Raw genomic sequence first — 19,223 nt, 5'->3', positions numbered from 1 at the left:
GCGCGCGCGCGTGCGTGTTTACCCCATGACAATGAGATAGATGAATGGACTACAGAGCCACCGCTGAGTAGTCCCCTGTGTGTTGCTAAGGTCTTGACATGGGGTTGTTAAGGGTGGACCTAAGACTATAAAAACCTTGAGAGTTAGGAAGCTTGCTGAAGACCGACCATCTTTCTGAGGTGTCTGCAGGCTGTGTAAATTGAATTGGTTAAACAGAGTTGGTTCTGAGTTATATCCACACGTATTCTCTACCTTTGCGACAAGTGCGATCCAGAAAGTAGGGTTCAACAGTTCTGTGTCATAAAATCCAAGGACATTTAAAGTTTAGCATGAGTATTGGGCACAAGAAAAAACATGGTTAGTATATGAATTTTCTTAAACAGAAGTAAATTTGTCATTATCTAACCGAAGGTCATGGAGACAAATCCCCCAAAGTGACTAGTTAGGGATGTTAAATGGATCAGTACCAATTCCAGATACAAGTCCCTTTATAAGGGACTTCATGGATGGGATGTATGATGTTAGCCTCTTCTAACCTCTGAAATCGTAAATGTATTAAACATGAATAATAATAGCAGCTGAGATTTGAGTACTTGTTATAAGGCAGGCATTACATCCTTTACATGTGTTGTTTAACTCTCTTAATAATCTTACGATACAGATATTCTCATAATTTTGTAGTTAAGGAAACTGAAGCTTAGAAAGGTAATTTACCTAAGGTGACATTTGGTAAGTGGTAGAGCTAAGTGTCAAACCCAGTCTATTTGGCTCCAGAGCCTGAGCTCTTAATAAGAATATAGTTGAATTGATTTCAGCATCTTCAGAATCAGCAGGCTGTAAGAAATACTCAAGACGAGAAAAATGTTGGTATACATACCGTATTTGCCGGCGTATAAGACGATTTTTTGGCCCTGAAAAATATGCCTCCAAGTGGGGGGTTGTCTTATATGCCAGGTACACTTCAGATAGACTGCCCATAGTGCTTGCCCCGTGCCATAGTGGCCTCCCGATGCCCGCCCACTTCATTCCACATACTGTTCAGGCATCAGCAGCGCTGCTGGGTGTATGCTCGGCTGTTAATGCGATTTTGCTGTTATGCGATTTTACCACACTCGCAAAATCGCACACAGCCGACCATATAACAAACTCTGTATCTTGAGTGGAAATGTTAGGGGTCGTCTTATACGCCGAGTCGTCTTATACGCCGGCAAATACGGTAGTTTTGTATAGACAAAATTTGAAGTACTATTAAAACTTGCATTGTATTTTGTAGGTTATTTATAGAGTGCTTTCCCCTACTTGTTGGTTCCTAAAGGAAGTTTTGTGAGGTATTTATTATTATTGCCCCAGTTTTATGGTGAGCCTGAATCTCGGGATGTTAAAGGACTTATCCCATGTTACACAATGAATAAAAGGGGGTGGAGTGGTGTGACATCAAACCCTGAGCTTATTGCCATAATTCTAAAAGGAGCAAGTTTATTGAACATTTTTTATATGCAGTCAAACCAGTGTTGCAGGTAACAGTACCTTCATAAAACAATACCTGTCGGCTTTGAAACTGCATGAAACAGAACGTGGTACCCATAACAGCTATACTAATACCTAGCATTTATGATGCCTTTGCATTTCCCCAAAGTCCTTTACGCGTACTGCATTCCATTTTATCCTCATTGTAAATTTTTTGTATTATTGTAGATAAATGATGACATATGGGGAAATAAGGTACAGGAACTCTGTTTCAAAGAAAAAGATCAAAGTTAAGTAGTGGTAAGGCTCAGGATACAGTTTGTTTGCTTACTCCATGAGATGATTAAGTGTAGGGCGACTAGCTTGTCCCTTTTGCTTGGAACTTTCCTGGTTTTAGTACTGAAAGTTCTGTGTCCCGGGAAACCCCTCAGTCCCAGGCAAGCAGAGGGGTTGGTCACACTTTGTGGTGGGAGTAGGGTCGCCATATAAAATACAAGGCACCCAACTAAATCTGCATTACAGGTAAACATCGAATAATTTTTTAAATACTATGTGTCCCAAATACTGCATGGGACATACGTACTTTAAAATTTGTTGATTGTTTATTTGAAATTCAAATTGAAGTGGGCACTTTGTGTTTTTAGTTGTTCAACCTGGCAGTCCTAAGTCAAAGTGAAGGGACGGTCTGGTGTGTGGAAGTCACTTAGCTGCCTTTTTGGGTGGACCTTAGTCATCACACCTTTATCATCTTAAGGAAGCACCACCTCGCAGTTTCCTCTTCTGAGGTACCTGACTCTTGTTCTTCAGCTAGGTGGACGGAGATAGATGCGAGAGGTCAGGGTGAATATATGAAACCAGATTTTGCCTAGTGCATTAAAGCTGGGGTGGTTTTGTGTGCGTGTGCGTGTGCGTGTGTGTGTGTGTGTGTGTGTGTGTGTGTGTGTGTGTGTGTGTGTAGCAGTTAGTTCGCATTTACTTGTCAGGAAACAACGCAGATCTGCGTCCACTCCATCTTTGTGGGATCAGTCTGTCAAAGACCAGCACATTCCCACAGTCGACCCATCCTGTCTTTAGGCTGTATGTTAAAAGGTATTTTTGTTGTTATTAAGATAACACATCGACCTGATTTGTAATGAAAAGGAAGTAAAGGCTTTACCCACCTCTTGCACCTATTATTCATTTGCCCATCATGGAGACCATCTGGTCTGATTGAAAAATGTTAGAAATTTTGAAATGGACCTTAGAAACCTTCTCATTGAGTGTTTTTTTTTTTAAACCAGGGGGACTCTTTCCTTACCCCTCGCCCTGAAAAAAGTGTGTGCATGGGAAAATATCTGATATAGAAGACAGAAGTGGGTTCTTCAGGTTACCTGACTTTTCATGGTGATGATTGTCAGTACTCCTAAATTGACCTGGGGGTCCTAGGCATCAGTAGACTGTAGTCTAACTAGATTATGGAATTCCGTCATCATTAATGGTGAGCAAATCAAGATTTAGTGACTTGGACAGGGTCTCATTTTAATTAGTGGCAGAGCTGAGCCCAGTGTCTGCAAGCGCATGCGTAATCCCTGTTCTGTATCAAGCTGAAAAGGTATAAATTCCCTTGCCAAATTTTTGTTTCCTATTTGATTTTATGCCAAGACAGACCATTTTTATTTCGTTTTAAGAACATCTGGTTTGGACTTTATCTAAAAAAGAAAGATGGAATAAAAGATTAATAAAATGTGTCTTGATCAGGGTTGGGAAGACTATTGTGGATCAAGGCGAATACTCGAGTCCTGTTATTTCAACTATTATCATAAAAGCACTAAAAAAGTTTAAAAATCATAGTGGATAATTGAAGATTCTGTAAATGCAGCTGTCTGTTCAGCTGCTTCCCAATTTTTAATTTAAATATGTTCATGCAAAGACTTGCTAGTGTCCTCCCTAACTTTTTCCCCTCCTTTTCTCCCTCTCAACATACGTCATTACAACCAAAATTTCATTTTTTGAGGTTAGAATAAATACAAGGTTAGTAGTTTTCTTAAAAACAAAACCAAAAAAAAATAAAGAAAAAAGAAAAAAAGCCAAACTGTTATTTCCTCATCAGATTCCCAGTTGTGAATTGAAAGTCCATCTAATCCAGATGGTAATATGACTCAGTCCTTAATAATGTCTTGAATTGACTTTCTGGTCCAGAATTTCTTGACCTTTTTATTTGTTGTGTTAAGAAAGTACTTACATGGATTAATGATCTTGATTTGCAGCTGCACAGTCTAATTTCATTTACAGAGAAGTGACAGCTGTGGGGTCAGAGTTGAAATCTTCAAAGTTGTTAAAGATTGTGTTAAGATGGGGTTTTAGAAGGCAAAAATGCTTTGTTTTTAGTAAAGGGAGAGTGAGAACCACTATATTATGCAGTACTGAGTTCTTATTGAACCTAGGCAAATAACAATATTGCCGTGAAAATAAGAATACTCACTGAGAGATTCCAAATTCTAGAGGAATCAAGGAGGGAGAAAAAGATGTTTCTATTCTGTTTACAAAGGTAATTTACCATATTGCTCTAAGTCATAGATAGCTTAAGAGAAAAGGTTTCCTTATATCTGGTAAACAAAAGATTAAAAAGCCAGTACTACAAATAAGTCATAAACATTATAACCATCCTCAAATTCATTCAGTCTCATGTTATTAATTCTTATTGGTCTTAATCTTTTAACAGTTTTATGAATTCAGTTTTTCTTCGAGTTCTGCAATCCCCACCCAGTTCAAAGGTGTGACCTGAAAGTTGTTCAGAAGCCTGTATTTTTAGTGTCAGAGTCATCTTCACGAATTTCTCTGAAGATTAAAGGTATTTACAAAAAATATGAATAATGTAATGGCTCTCTGTAAATGACAGACTTAAAATGACATTGTTGAAGATCTCTCATTATATTGCAGTTGTCAAAGTTGCTTTCCTCTGCAACACACATTTTCAGATAACTAGAATTACAACTAGAATTACAAATGAAAGCATTATATCAGGACATTGTAGATTCATAGAAATTTTATGTAATTTCTAGAATATTTTAACAAGACATGCATACAAATACAGCATAATTAATATCAAATAGACCTAATTATTTCCCCTTTTATGGAGAGACAGGGGTGGGGGGTGGGGGTGAGGGGTAAGAAAGAGAGATCGATGCTTTGAAATCTTTCAGGTATCTTTCTGAAAAATCTCAGTTATTTTCAGGTTAAGAAAAAGACATTTTTGAATTTTGGGGAAGTTTGTCAAACATATCAAAAGTTTAAAACACTTGGTCAAATAGGATCATAGGTCGCTGTGAAGCAATGTTTAATTATCTATTTAATCCTGGTGACAAAGACTTCACAGGCAAATACAGAAAGTTAAATAGTTGTAAGCAAAATATAGCTCTTTTAACATTAAGAAGACTTGGTTTACCTAAGCAGTCAAAGACCTAATGATACAGAGCACAGGAAATAATTTCAATAAAACACAAAATCTTTGCTTTCCCTTTCTAACCTCTTATTAATAGTGTATCAATAGTACAGGAAAACTTTGCCTTTTTCACAGAGAAAGAACCACATTCCAATTATCCATCAGCTTACTTTTGATATTTAAATCCACTTACTTAATTAAATTCATTTTAATCTTATTTAGCTTGACCAGCCATAAATTTTCTTTCTCAAGATTGCTTTTCCACAAACCTTCTACAGTTTTCCTTGTCCCTTTTAGTTTGTCTCGTCTTAGAAGTATCCAACTATTTTTAGGACAAACCATTTTATTTCCCTCAAAAATGCATTTCCATGCCTTATACCTTCTTTTACTGAAAACAAATCCTTCTCTATTAATTAGAATTCTTAACCCTTAGAAATCTTAATTTCTAATGACTAAGACATAAACAATCAGCATTCTTTGAATTGGCAAATTTATGAATACATTTCATAACCTCTAGAAACATAGGTTTCTTTACTAGCAAATATATTTCTTAATTTTTAGAAACAAACTTCCTTAACAAGGCACAAAACATTCATAAACAAGTCTAAATTTATCTTTTAGTTTCTCTGTAATAAGAAGTCAAACATAGATAGACTTACTTGACTATTAATGTTTCAGTGTTTTATCTTATTTGGAAATGATCTAGATGTTCAGTGAATTCACTCATCATTTAACTTGGCAAAACTCAAAGCTTTCAAGTTACCAAAAGATTTTGGGAAACTTTTAAAATACGTGTACCGTATAATTGCTGAAAGTTACCAAAGAAAACCTTTTTATCTGACATCCTTTTAGTTTATTAGTTCTTAATTATCTTTAGATTACCCCTGAAAACTCCATGAGATACCAGGCAGTAATAGTAATTGACTATTATCCCAAGAATTTTTCCTACTTGCAAATTTGGTAACAGATAATATGAACTTATTTTTGTAATCCCAGGTAAAATAAAAAGTATTATATTTAATTTTGATAATTCTAAAGACATGCCTTTTTTTTTTTTTTTTAACCAAACCAAACTCAAACCAGCTTTAATAGCAAGCATTTTCCTAGGTCATGGGATCCTGAAAAGCATTTGGATTTTTTTTCTATTATACATATTTTTGAGAATTTTTTAATATAAGTGCTTAATTTCTATAAGCCAATTAAACAGAGTTCTTTACAATCCCATTTTAATAATGCCCTCTGGAGACAGACGGAATACACACATATATAAACACAACCAGAGATCTCATAGTTTTGTTTTAAAATTTCAGCCATGAAACAGGTACAATAAGGCAAAAACCCCACTAATTTATAACAGTTCGAATAAGTTAAGTTTATTCGTTCAGATGGGTAAGGCCTTTTGTTACTGATATTTGTGGAGAAGACAATTAAGATTTGTATTTGTCTTTGGCAAGGAGCCTAGGAATCAGAGAAGCAGTTTGTGCTTTTTAAAAAAATCCTTCATTTCTTTTTCTTTTTTTCCTTCCCTTCGGTCTGAGGAATTGAGTGTGGTAAAGATAGGTGGATTTTGAACTGCTTCTACAGTTGGATTTTTGGTTTCACAAAAATTTCCAATGTAAGGACAGTTACTCTCAATTTCCCAGAGAATTGGGTTGTACTTGTGACTTAAGTGACATAGGTTGATCTGTCTGTCCAGTTACATCTTCCTAATTTACGTCTTTCCCTCTGGGTGCATAATTGTATTTTAGCTTAAAGGAGGGGGTTTAACAAAAAATTCCTATCAGATTCTGAAATTTTAGCTTCCGATTTTGCCAAATTTCTGATAAAAAAAATTACTAAATCCTTTCAAATATCTTGTCAGGTTTCAGGTGGGAGAAGCAGTAAGAAACTTTAAAGCAGCTGCTCAGATGGCCAAGTTCCTTTTAGAATCCCTGTTAGAGCAGTTTTATTTAAAAAGTCAGTTTGTCTTTTAGAACCTGCATGTCAATCACAGAATGCATTCTATTGTCTGAGAAGTTTGGACTTCTCTCTTAAATGGAGGGCCCCTGAGGTGGGTTTGGTTTTTCCCTAATGGCCATTAGAGTTTTAAATTATTTTGGCTAAGTTGGTCCATTTATGAAAAAGGCACAAAAGGAGGGACCAAATGTTTGTACATATAACTAGCTTGAGTTCCTAAGGAAGGAACTTTCTGGGGTTTTTTTAGAAGGTAATGATCTCATGATAAAGATAAATTCCCCTGAAAGCTGTCAGGTTGGACAAAAAGACGTTAGGGTTATCTTTAATCATTTAGTTTTTTTTAGAGGCCTCTAAATACCGGCTGAAAAATGCTTCCCATTCAGCATGTTTAACATTTCTAAGATTCTCTAATTGTGCATGCAAATATGCTAATTTCAGTATCCAAAAATCCCCTGAATAGCCATTGGAATCCCAAATCGTCCTTATCGAAAGTCCATTTTGATGAATTTTTAGAGGATGGACCATAAATCCCACTGGCGTTCCAGAATAGGGCTGTCCCTCCATAACAGACTTAGAAAGAGGGATTCCTGGTACAAAAACTGGTAGTAGAGGATCGAAGAACTCGGAGCTCTGAACCTTCACCGAAAGAATGAGGTTTGGAACTGAGAGAACTCAATGCCACTGGAATCCAGGAGCGTTGGGGGAGACACCAAGCGCTCAGAGGGCTCCAGCAGCTGCCTTGCGTGAATCCAGTGGTGGCACCGGCATTGAAGCAGAGTGTCTTCGAATCCCAGTACACTGACATTATATAGTCAAACAAATTCAAATAGAGTCTGGAGGCTTTGGCTAGAAATAAACGATAACAATTTATTCAAGGGTCTTAAGGTATATATAAACCAGAAATGCAACTAGGCAAAACCCAGTAGTGTTCCAAAGAAGAAAGGAAAGTGTTTTTACAGTAAAAGTACATTATTGAAAGTTAATCAGTCCTGCAATCTTAGCCCTAGGATTGGTCCAGGATGGTTATGTCAGATGTCAGGAGGCCTGGTCACATCCACTGGTCTGGATAGTGGGTGTGGTGGATGTCAGGTGGTCTGGATGTGTGAGTCCTTCAGGGGTTAATCAGAGGGTCATCTGAGGTCTGGCGTATGTCCACATGTGTATCCAGACATTGACACAGGTATGAAAAGATCAGAAAGTTCCCAGACTCGTTAGAACAAGAATAGAGTCTTTCCTTATACTTCAGCCTTCATAATTAATATTAATAATTTTAGCAGCTTGGTTAAAGTGACTCTATTTTTATATATTGCCTGTCTTCACTCTTTCCTTAAGTGTTTGCTGAATTATCAATTATAAGTAATGATGGGCCACTTTCTTTTAATATTGTTAAACTTGTTATTTTAATGAGCAGTTCTGAGAGTAAAGGTGGAAGTTATATTCTTCATGGTGGAAAATTAATGTGCTTTAAACCATTATAGCTGCATTTAAATATTTAACGATAACTGCTGAAAAGCCTTTACTTGTCCATGCCTTTTCCGATAGTCAGACATAAAGCCATGCATACATATATATATATATATATATATATATATATATATATATATTTTTTTTTTTTTAAATAAAGAATTAGCAAGGTTCATGGAAGTCTTCCAGGCCAGTTCCTTGTACATATAACTTAATGGCTGCATAATCATCTATAGATTCTGTACTGTGGATGTGTAAATTCTACAGCCATTCTTTGATCAATTTAGATCATTTTCTGTTTTCAGTTGTTAAAATAAAATTTTCCACAGTTTACTGATCTAGTAGGATTTATTCAGTAATCCATGAATCAGAAACCATTCAGTCTAGCAGATAGAAAGGAGCTCCAAAGAGTTGTACAAGGCAAGAGATTTTTATGGATGGAAGTGAGCAGGTGTCACCAGGCGTTTGCTGATTGGCTATATAATAGCAGGGTTACTCGCCTTACCCAGAGCAAGGCAAGTATTGGAGCTGGGTCGGTAACTTGTGCCGAGCCGGCAAGCACTGATTGGTTGATTTAAGCCTTCCTTTTCTGGAATAGCCGAGCATAGAAACTGAGTTGTTTTGATTTGCTGATGTGGGTTTATCATGAGCAACTCTCTCTTGGGCCTAATCTGGTTACTTGAACAGAAATTTTTGCCACTGAAACAGTATTGCCATGTCCTTCAAGCTTTGCCTTCAGACTGGACTGCTTCCTCTTCCTTCTTGTTTGAACATCAGGCTTCCTGAGACTCTACTATGATCCTGTCATGATACTTGGTGGTTTCACTCTTTGCAGTTCTGTGGCCTTTCAGCTCCTTAACAAGCTGTCCTTAAATGACCTCGTGCTCTAGCCGCCTTTGCCGCCTTCCTCCATTATTACCACGTAGCCCTCCCCACGAACAGTACTGTACAGCCTCGCAGTCTCAGTTCCCAGCCTTCTGCTCAGACCATCACCTCCTGCCGTCCCAGTTCGCTCCCTTTTAGTGCGTGAAGCCCAACAATTCTGTAACCCAACCCAGGACCTGCTTTTATTGATCTCGTCTCCTTTTCACAAACCCTTCCCCTCCTCTTGGCCTCCTTCAACTTAGCATTTCCTGATGAGTTGTTATAGCCACTCCCTTGGAGATAGTCCCTGGTCTCTCCCCTCCCCCACGTGGTTGTGCCTCCCTCCCTCTCCTAACCCCATGCTGCGACTCTGATCTGCATAACCCTTGTCTTTCCTCTACGGTTATAGACAGGAGTATGCAGACAGGCTACATTATCTCTTATCCAAAGAATCTGCTTTGTCCTGTCCTGTTACCCGTTGCTCTGTTTCTCTGTAGCCTCTCATCCTAGTCTTTCTGGAACTCTCTCCAGTTGGGCTTTGATCCTTACTACAGGTCTTCTCAAGGTCAGTAGTGACCATCACATTGTCAAATCCAGTGTCTAATTCTCAGTCTTCATCCTTTTTTTGACTTATTTTTATTGTAGTAAAATATACACAACACAGTTTACCGTTGTAGCCATCTTTAATTGTACAGTTCATTGGCATTCCATACAGTTACACTGTTGTGCAACCATCACCATCATCCATCTCCAGAACTTTCCCATCATTCCAACGCCATACCCATTAAACACAATTTTCCGTTTCCTCCTCCTCGTCAGTCCCAGCAGCCACCACTGATTGTACTGTCCGTCTTTGTGAATTTGCCTATTTAAGGTATCTTACATAAGTGGAACCATACAATACTTGTCCTTTTGTGTCTGCCTTATTTCACTTAGTGTAGTACATTTTCAAGGTTCGTACATGTTATAGCATGTATCAGAATTCATTCCTTCGTAGGGTTGAATAACACACCGTTGTCTGGCGCGACCACATTTTGTTTATCCAGTCACCTGTCAGTGGCCGTTTGGGTTGTTTCCACCTTCTGGCCGTTAGGAATAATGCTGCTATGAACTTCGGCATACAAATACCTATTTGAGTCCCTGCTTTCATTTCTTTTGGAAATATACCCAGAAATGGAATTATATCGTAATCTATGTGTAATTTTTTGAGGAACCACCATCCTGCTTTCCATAGCAGCTGCACCATTTTCCATTCCCATCCGCATTGCATGCAGGTTCCAGTTTCTTCACCTCCACATCCTCGTCAGTACTTGTAATCGTCCTTTTTCTTCTTTTTAATAGTAGCCATCCTAATGGGTGCGAAGTCTCATCTCATTAGGGCTTCCATTTCCATTTCAGTTTTTATCTTTGTCAACTTGTAGATAACGAGTAAAGCTGGTCAGCGGTCCTCCTCCTGAGACTCCACCTCCCTGGTTTTCCTGTCAGTACTGACCCCTCCTCTCATGCTCCTTTGCGGGCCCCTCTCCCCTCTCTGCTGTTCCTCTCGCCCCGAGCCCTCTAAATGTCGACATGCCCCAGCATCTCTCTTGGTCCCTCTTCTCATCCCTAGGCTGTCGCATCTAGTCTCAGGGCTCTAGATGCCATCAATATGCTGAGGGCTCCGAAGGAACCTTTCACAAAACTGCGTATTCTTTCCCCAGACCTGTTCCTCCTGCCGTCTTCCTGTTCCTAGGGAATGATAGCTCAACTTTGTTTTTCAGTGTCTCAAGCCAAAAACCTTAGTCACTTTCAGTTTTTAATTTTTTATTAGTTTCAGGTGTACAAAACAATGCGCTAGTTATCCTTTTCACCCCTCACAAAGTGACAGCCCCCTTCCCCCCTTAGAGTTGCTCTTGACTTCCCTTTTTTTCTCACTGTACGTGAGGCCTTTAAAACAGAGTTGGTTCATTCCTCATTATTTCCTTCATCCTCATCCTGGTCTAAGCCACTGTCATCTCACATCCAATCCCAGCAAAGGCTCCCAACTGGCCTCCTTGCTTCCTCAGCAGCCGGTCCTCCTTTTTGGCAGTCAGGTGATTTCACCCATGGCAGCACAGTTCTCACGGTGTGCCAGGCCCTTCAGGCTCCGTCCCCACTCTCACTGTATCCTGTCTGACTTCTCCTCCTTGCACGGTCCCCCTTCCTCTGTGGGTTCAGCTAGAAGGCTCTTCTCCCAGGTGTCCATGTGGCTCCCTCTCATTGTCTGCTGCCTTAGCTTAACCACTTACAAAGCAGCACCTCTCTGCTTCCCCGACATTCATTCCCTGTTAGCCTGCTCTGTGAGCTTCTGTTACCTCATGATATTTCGTCTTATTTGTTCACGGTCTCATGTTGTGTTTGTGACTGTGACTGTATCATCTGGAAGATTAAATGTTGGCTGTTCTGCTGACAACTTTGAATTTCCATGTGAATTTTAGAATCAGCTTATATATTTCTGTATAAACCCAGCAGAGGTTTTGATAAGGATTGTGTTGAATCTGTACATCAATTTGGGGAATGTCACCTTTTTAACAGTATTTATCCTTACAATCTATAAATGGGATGTTTTTCTACTCATTTAGGTCTTTAGTATCTTTAAACAGTGTTTTGTGGTTTTTGTAGTATAAGTTTTGCACTTTCATAGCTAATCTTAAGTTTTCTTATAGTGTTATAAATATAATTCTTAACTTCATTTTCTGATTATTCATTGACTTTTGTATATTCGTCTTACATTCTGCAACCTTTGTTGAACTTTTATTCTATTAGTTTTTTTTAGTGGATTACTTAGGATATGTACAATTATATCTGTGGGTAAAGATAGTTTTTTAAATCACAACATTACTTTTTAATTCAAAACACAAACATGCAAAATTAAATTTCAGTGAGAGTACTTAGTGATATAACATTGTTCGCCTGGGTTATTAAGGTGCATCTGTTCTTTGCAGCTCAGATGCCCTGTTAGCTTTCGTTGTGTCACGTTCCGCTACCGAAACCTTCAGTGGCCCCCCCATACCCTCTATGGCAGAAACCCGGAGTCTTCTAGACTCGTCCCCCAGAACACTACCACAATACATCGTTACAGAAAAGAACGGAATGAACAGAGCCCGGGGAGCAGCTTGGAGTCTTGGCTTCTCACCAGCTGTGCATGGGCATATTTGGAGGTGTTCCTTGTCTGGTAAAATTGCAGAATTGTACTTTTAATTTCTTAAGCATGCTTTCTTTTAGTTCTTTGAACCTATTTATAATAGCCGCTCTGATGTCTGTTCTGCTAAGTCTGACATTTGGGCCCTCTGAAGGACGATTTCTGTTTCCTGCTTTCCCCGGATGTGTGTGTGGGTCATACTTTTCCTGTTTATTTGCATGCCTTATACCCTTTTGTCTTAAACTGGACATTTTTGACATTTTTAGCAATTCTGAATTCTGATTCCCCTCCCTTTTCCCACGGCCTCTTGTGATGTATTGCTCCTGTTCCCTTGTTCAGTGAACTTGATCTTTTCTGCACCCTCTGATGCTGCTCTGCAGACGGCACGCCCTCCTGTGTGCAGACACACAGTGTGCTTGCCTGCCTCGAGTGTGCAGGTTTCATGAGAAAGGGACGTAGGCCTCTGTTCAGTTATATTCCCTGTACTTAGACTAGTACCTGAAACATAATAGATTCTCAGTAAATTTGATGAGTGCAAAGTATAAAACGACCGAAGTTGACTGCCTTCTTTTTTTTTTTTTTTTTTAATTGGGGAATTGGGGGAAGGGGAACAACGTTGGGGAATCTGGGAAGGTGAACAGACAAGTTGCTGTCCTTTTGTTCTTCAGCCTAGTTGTGGAGGACGTTGCTTCACTGGCTCAAGTTGGCACCATCATTGTGCTCTTCCTGGGCGAGGCACATCAGTCGCCGGCTTCTGGACGGCCGCTCACTGCGGCTGCTGGCGACACACGGTAGCCCATGGCAACCCACTGCAGCAGGGGCTGCAGCCTACGCCGTCGCCGGTGACTCCTGGCAGCCCAGCTCCAGGTTGAGCTGTTGTTCAGCATCTTAGCTGTAGAGGGCAGTGTCACGGGCCCTCATGTGTGGGATCCGAACCGGGGCCCTCTGGCGTCCCAAGCCAGCTCTTAACCAACACGCCACTCGGCCGGCCCTTGACTGTCTTCTTGCTTCACAGGTTAACCTGCCAATATTGAAAAATATCTAGAATCACTTACGGGAAGTGAGTTGTATGTTGTTTGCCAACTCCAATTGCTTGTTGCTGCCCTGAGTGAGAATGTTGGGCTCATGGGGAAGGAATGCTGCGATCAACAGTGGCTTTGTGGGCCCCAGAGGAGAGTGGGGCATGTGCAGAGTTCTTGCCATTCTTAATTTAATGAGCCGCCAACAACAGGAAACGGGTGTATTTGGTCTCCATTCTTTTGTAGGTCTTCTTCTCCCTCCCACCTTGCCACCAGGAAGTGTTTGGGGATACTGTTTACAGAGATGATGTGGAAACTTCTTGTGGTAATCCCGTTGTTAATAGATAGGGTACAAGTGAGTCTCATACAAGTATCAGGTGAATAGGACACTGCTGGGGCCAGTTACTAGCTGCTGCTTGATGGGAAAAAAAAAATCTTCATTTGCTTATCTAATGTGAAGAATTTTTCTTCAAAAATTATTTGTTATTAAAAGTGATTTTGACTTAATATCTTTCTTTTTCTTCCTCGTAGATTCTTACGGAGATCTGTTAATTCTACTTTTCGAGCACTTATGAATAACCACGTATCTTCAAAACCATCGACCATGAAGCTAAAACAGACCATCAACCCCATTCTTTTATATTTCCTACATTTTATAATATCACTTTATACTATTTTAACATACATTCCATATTATTTTTTGTCTGAGTCAAGACAAGAAAAATCAAACCAAATTAAAGCAAAGCCTGTTCGTTCAGAACCTGAGTCTGCATACAGGTCTGTTAACTGTTTGGACGGCTTGGCCTCTGTATTATACCCTGGATGTGATACACTAGATAAAGTTTTTATGTATGCGAAAAACAAATTTAAGGACAAAAGACTCTTGGGAACACGCGAAGTTTTAAATGAGGAAGATGAAGTGCAACCAAATGGAAAAATTTTTAAAAAGGTAAGGTGGTCTTTCATTGCCTTTGAATTTCCTCTGCATAATACGTATTAGAAACGTGGCAAGGGACAAGCACAGGCCTACTTCTGTGGGAAGTTGCCCACGTCGGGCTGGAGATGCGGGGGAGGAAGGGGCTGGGCGGTGCTCTGTCTCATGCCGCACCCTCCAGCACTCGCTCGTCCTGAACTCTCACAAGACGGAAGCCCACGGGGGTGGGGCGCGTGGGGCGTGGGACGTGGTGTGGGGCTCGGCTGAACCTGAGTGGCCTCCAGGGTCTGGAGTAGAATGTCGAGGGCAGTTTGGGGTCGGACACCCAGAACTCCTGGTGGTTCCAGAAGCACCCGTCTGTGCTTGAGGCTGCTCTGGGTTTTGGGGTGGGACCTGCTGTCTTCTGATTTTACTGTTGCTTCCACTGGGCACTTACTGTCTTGGTCCTTTGGTTGTGGCATTTGTGTGGTTTTTAAGAATTCCTTGCCGCTAATGGAGAAGAGCCTGCCCTTGTTGATTTGAAATGGGCGGTAAGAGCCTGGACTTCAGATCCAGACTATGGATTTGAATCTTACCTTTTTCACTACTAGCTGTGTGACTTTGGAAAAGTTATTTCACAGTCCAACTTGGCCTCACTGTATCTGTAATATGGAGATAATGATCATTGCTGATATTAGCATTTCTTTGAGCCAGGCTGTTATAAGAGCTTGACCTGTGTCAACTTACTTAAGACTTATAATAGCCCCTGAGTTAGTGTTATCATCCTTACTTTAAAGATAGCAAACAACACAGCAGCACAGATAGGTTAGGCAACCTCCCCACAGACATTGGCAGCTAGCTAGTGGTGAAGCCGGAACTGGAACCCAGGCTGTCTTGCTCCGTACCCCTTAAGCTAACCCCAGCATGCATGCGTACAAACAATATGTGTAGCACAGTTTGGCATCTAGTGTAAATGCTCTAGCTTTTACTGTTATATTATTATTGGGATGTCAGTGGGAACAATTACAGTGAATACAAAGACTTAGATGATGCAGTAGTGCAGCACTCTGAAGGATAGTGTTTATGTAACAACGTCCCAACCTGAAGAGAATTTTTATAAGAGTTTATTTGAGCTAAACTGATGTCAAATGCCAGGGAAGATCTCAAATGCTCCCGAGAATTACAGTTTTGCAGCATTACAGTTTTGCAGCGGTTTTTATGCATTTGAGATTAAGGTAAGGAAGATCAGAGAAATTGAGATGGGGATTGGATTACAGGATAGTTAACAAGATTATGTGCTCTCCTGAGGGCTCATACCCCCTTCAGAGCTATTCCTTCTGGTACTCCTGGTGTGTTAACCTAGATGGACAGGGATAATGGACAGGGCTGGCTTAAAACCTCTCACCAAGGAAGACTATCCACCATGACCTGTCCTGTTAGGAATTTATGGTCAGATCACCCCAGGGGGTGGGGGTGACTTTCCATAGAACTTCCCCCCATCCCCCTCTTTTTTTTTTTATCCACAAAGCTTATAGAAATGGCATGAAAAGGCGGTTTTCAGAACTTGGATATATGACTTTGTTATAAGCAGTTCTTGAAGCTCCAGTAGGTAAAAATTGAAGATAAAACTTTTTTTTAGAAGCAATAAGATGATCTGTAGTTGTTTGATAATTTGGCCAGGTTGTAGGATTAATACTTGTGTAGGTGATGTTGTTTTTCTCTTATCCTTTTTTTCCAACTACATTCTGACTCAAGCTTCATTTTTCTGTCAGTCATGAAGGAACTCGAAGATCTTGGAGGAAAGTCCAAACAATCACACTAGGGAATGAAATTCTCAGAGCTCCCCCTCTCGCTGCAGGGCCAGGGCTGTGTTGTTAAACCTACTTAATGGCCCTTTTGTTTGGCCCTTACCATATGAATTCCATATTTTCTTCTAAACATGCAGGAGATGGAAAGCAAGCTAATGTCAGTAAGTCCTGGAAATGACAAACATCATTTTTGTTGTTGTTGTTTTTTGTCTTGTTTTTTTTTTTTTTTTGGCTGAGCCATCCTGCCACCTATTGGCAGCTCAGCTCGGGCTGGGCATCGAACCGCTGTTGCTCAGAGCTCGCACTCTTGAGCGCGCTCTTAACCAACTGAGCCACTCGGCCGGCCCTCAAACGTTGTTTTAACTCTAGACAAGAATCTGTAAATGTTCCTCACCTTAAAATAGAGTGATTTTTTATCTTGTTTTGCTTGGCACGGTCCCGATTTATACCTGTTGATCTGACCTTAATACGTCCCCTTTACAGTCCCAGAACTGGTTTGGATAAATGATATGGTCACTCTACTTTTAAAGGCATAATCCCTATTTCTTCTGTTTTTTTCCACTAAATTCATGTAAGATCTAGCTGGAGTTAATAGCATATTTCTAGAAATTAAAGCCATATAGTTAAGCATGTTTGATTATTCTTAGCCTATAGATTAGAACTTGCAAACCATTTTATCATAATGATGTCTGATTTTTGTCATAGTTAGTTGGTACTTTTTATGGTATACCATCTTTGATTCTGCTTTTGAGAGATCTGGTAGTTACAAGCGGTACTGAAAACACTGCATTATTTTAGTTGCTAAAGTTTTCGACTCCTGCCTTCTATGCTTCTCATATTATCTCTAAAAAGCATTCCCTTTTGTCTTTTGATCTGATGCTATTTGAATTCAAAGACTGGGTTCTCTTATTTTGATTCTAAGCATATATAACAGGAGTCCTATTGTAGCAGGAAGTGTAACTTTTCTCCCGAACTTCACACATACTATAGGCATTTTATGGGGCAAGTACTATTTTTTAGTCATTATTCAGTATGCACAGCAGCAAATGAGGTTCCAGGTTTTTAAAAATATGGTGACTATGAAATTACTCCTTAATTTAGGTATCAGTCTAATTAGGACAAAATAAAATCCTAGAACTATCACAGTTGTTTTTTAAATGTGGCCGGATAACACAGTGAGTGGACACAAGGAAAGTGGTTTTCGGTGTGTGTATACTCACATGGCCTTTTCCTCTCTCTCCTGATGCCTTTGTAGTCATTGTTTATTCAACAAGGAAATATTTGAATTCAAATAGAAAAGTTAGAAGGTGAGGAAACCTACTTTTCGTCAGCGACGTTTTCTGCCTGTACTGCATTACCCTTAGAAGATCTGTCTGCCGTTGGCATTTGTGCTTCATCAGATTTGTTTGGAAGCCTTGACATGAACTCTGGTATAGAACATGTTGTATTTTTCTTGTGTGAAATTAGGCTCATTAGAAAGTAAAATTAATTTTTAGGTTTCGTGTATAATAAACGAAGCAAATATTTTCTGTTAGCCTTAAGAAGAAAGTGTGCTGTCCTGCTGGTTATCTGAGATTTTAGTTTCTCTTGGTCTGTGGCAGGGGTAAGCAGTAGCCTGCAAAGGACTGTGGGTATCTCAGCTGTGTGTTAAACAAGCTCGGCCTTCTTTTCCCCTCATGGTTTCTTGTTTTCTTGGTTTCTTCCACCCATTGTATTGTGGCAGTAACAGCACCTGCTATGATAGATAGGGTGGTGAAAAGGGGACCTTTCACAACTGCCGTGTAGACGTAGGATGGGGTTGCGTAGGCCCTGTGGCTTCTACTCCGCTCACTAGCCCTGCAGCGCAGACATGCTGACAAGTTGTGTCTTCATTTTATAGTTTCCGTATTTGAATACAGCCTTTAATTGGGAAAGAAAGCTAATGATGTAGCAATATCTAAAAGTTTCCTGTTTTGAGGGGCTGTGTTTTGGGGATTAACCCTAGAATGTATCTGATATGATTGAAACAAAAATATTCAAACCTTTATTTCCAATCAGTGAACTCTGAAGCTTTGTTTCTGTGTTTTCCTAAAAGTCTAGTTTGAATTCCCAAGGGAAGAGAAACGGAAGAGAAAAGGCAGTGGTGCTGATTCTGCACTAATTACGTTCGCCAAGGCCATCAGGGTGGCCGCCAGCTTCCTCCAGACAGGTCTCTTGGGGGGATACAAATAGAAAAACACAAGGCAAAGCAGCAGAGGCTGTGGTGTTCTTGAGGCCTGGCAAGCTTTGACATGTCCCATCATGTCAAGTGTCCTATGGTTTTATAACACTGTAGCAGAATGAAGCACCTGGAGTGTGTGTGCGTGAGTGTCGCCTGATCGCTGCATTCCCAGGAGCAAATGTGTTGTCCTCCTGTCTTTTGAAATGAAGAACAGTGAAATGATTGGTTCTCAGAGCATCTCTAGAATACATGTACCTGAAATAGAACCAACTTGCAAAGAATAAAATAACTTTACAGTGAAGTAAAAAGAGCACAAGGCTGGTTCAAACATTGTGATCTACCAGAAACACTCATTTTTTCCCCTACTTTATGCATACTAAGTAGAAGAAAATAGAAGGAGTTCTGTAATCATAGTGCTTACAAAGAGATTTCACTATGACATTCCTTCTAAATTGATCTAAAAAGATAATAGAAACACTCTGTTCTTGGGAGTTAAATTAGCTTTCTCTTCCTTGAATTAGCTTCCTCTTCCTCAGCGCCTACTTTTGTGTTATTGCTTGCTTCAGAGTCATGTTTGCCTATGTGTATGATATCTATTTTCTGACTTAGTAGGACACTTATATCATAACTGAGTCATATAATGTTCGATCTCTTGGCCAGGATTTGTGACTTGGTTATTGTATCCCTCTCCCCAGCCAGAACCCTTGCTTTGCCTTTCCATACTGTCCCCCTCCTGCCGTCCCTGTTTGTAAAAGGCACCACCATGTGCCAGCAAATCACTCAAGGCAAGAAAACAGGAGTGTTTTTTTTCCCTTACAGCCAACGCACCTCTGCTTTTTTTTTAAAGATTTTATTGGGGGAATTGGGGGATGGGAACAGTGTTGGGGAATTGGGGGAAGGGGAACAGACAAGTTGCTGTCGTTTTGTTCTTCAGTCTAGTTGTGGAGGATG

The 19,223-nt window shown here is 40.0% G+C and overlaps 1 protein-coding gene across 1 annotated transcript in view; it reads left to right on the top strand.

Annotated features, from left to right (window-relative positions):
- Positions 1-19,223, top strand: part of ACSL3 (acyl-CoA synthetase long chain family member 3) — a 94,517-nt gene that overhangs the window by 28,414 nt on the left and 46,880 nt on the right. The window contains exon 2 of the mRNA XM_019667818.1: positions 13,883-14,300. Coding sequence (XP_019523363.1) covers positions 13,923-14,300 — 378 coding nt within the window. The 5' untranslated portion in view covers positions 13,883-13,922. The remainder of the gene's footprint in view (positions 1-13,882; positions 14,301-19,223) is intronic.

Source organism: Hipposideros armiger, unplaced genomic scaffold (assembly GCF_001890085.2).
Source record: "Hipposideros armiger isolate ML-2016 unplaced genomic scaffold, ASM189008v1 scaffold_507, whole genome shotgun sequence".
Classification (NCBI taxonomy): Eukaryota; Metazoa; Chordata; class Mammalia; order Chiroptera; family Hipposideridae; genus Hipposideros; species Hipposideros armiger.
The sequence above is the reverse complement of the archived record's forward strand: the minus strand, read 5'-3'. Positions and strand labels throughout refer to the sequence as shown.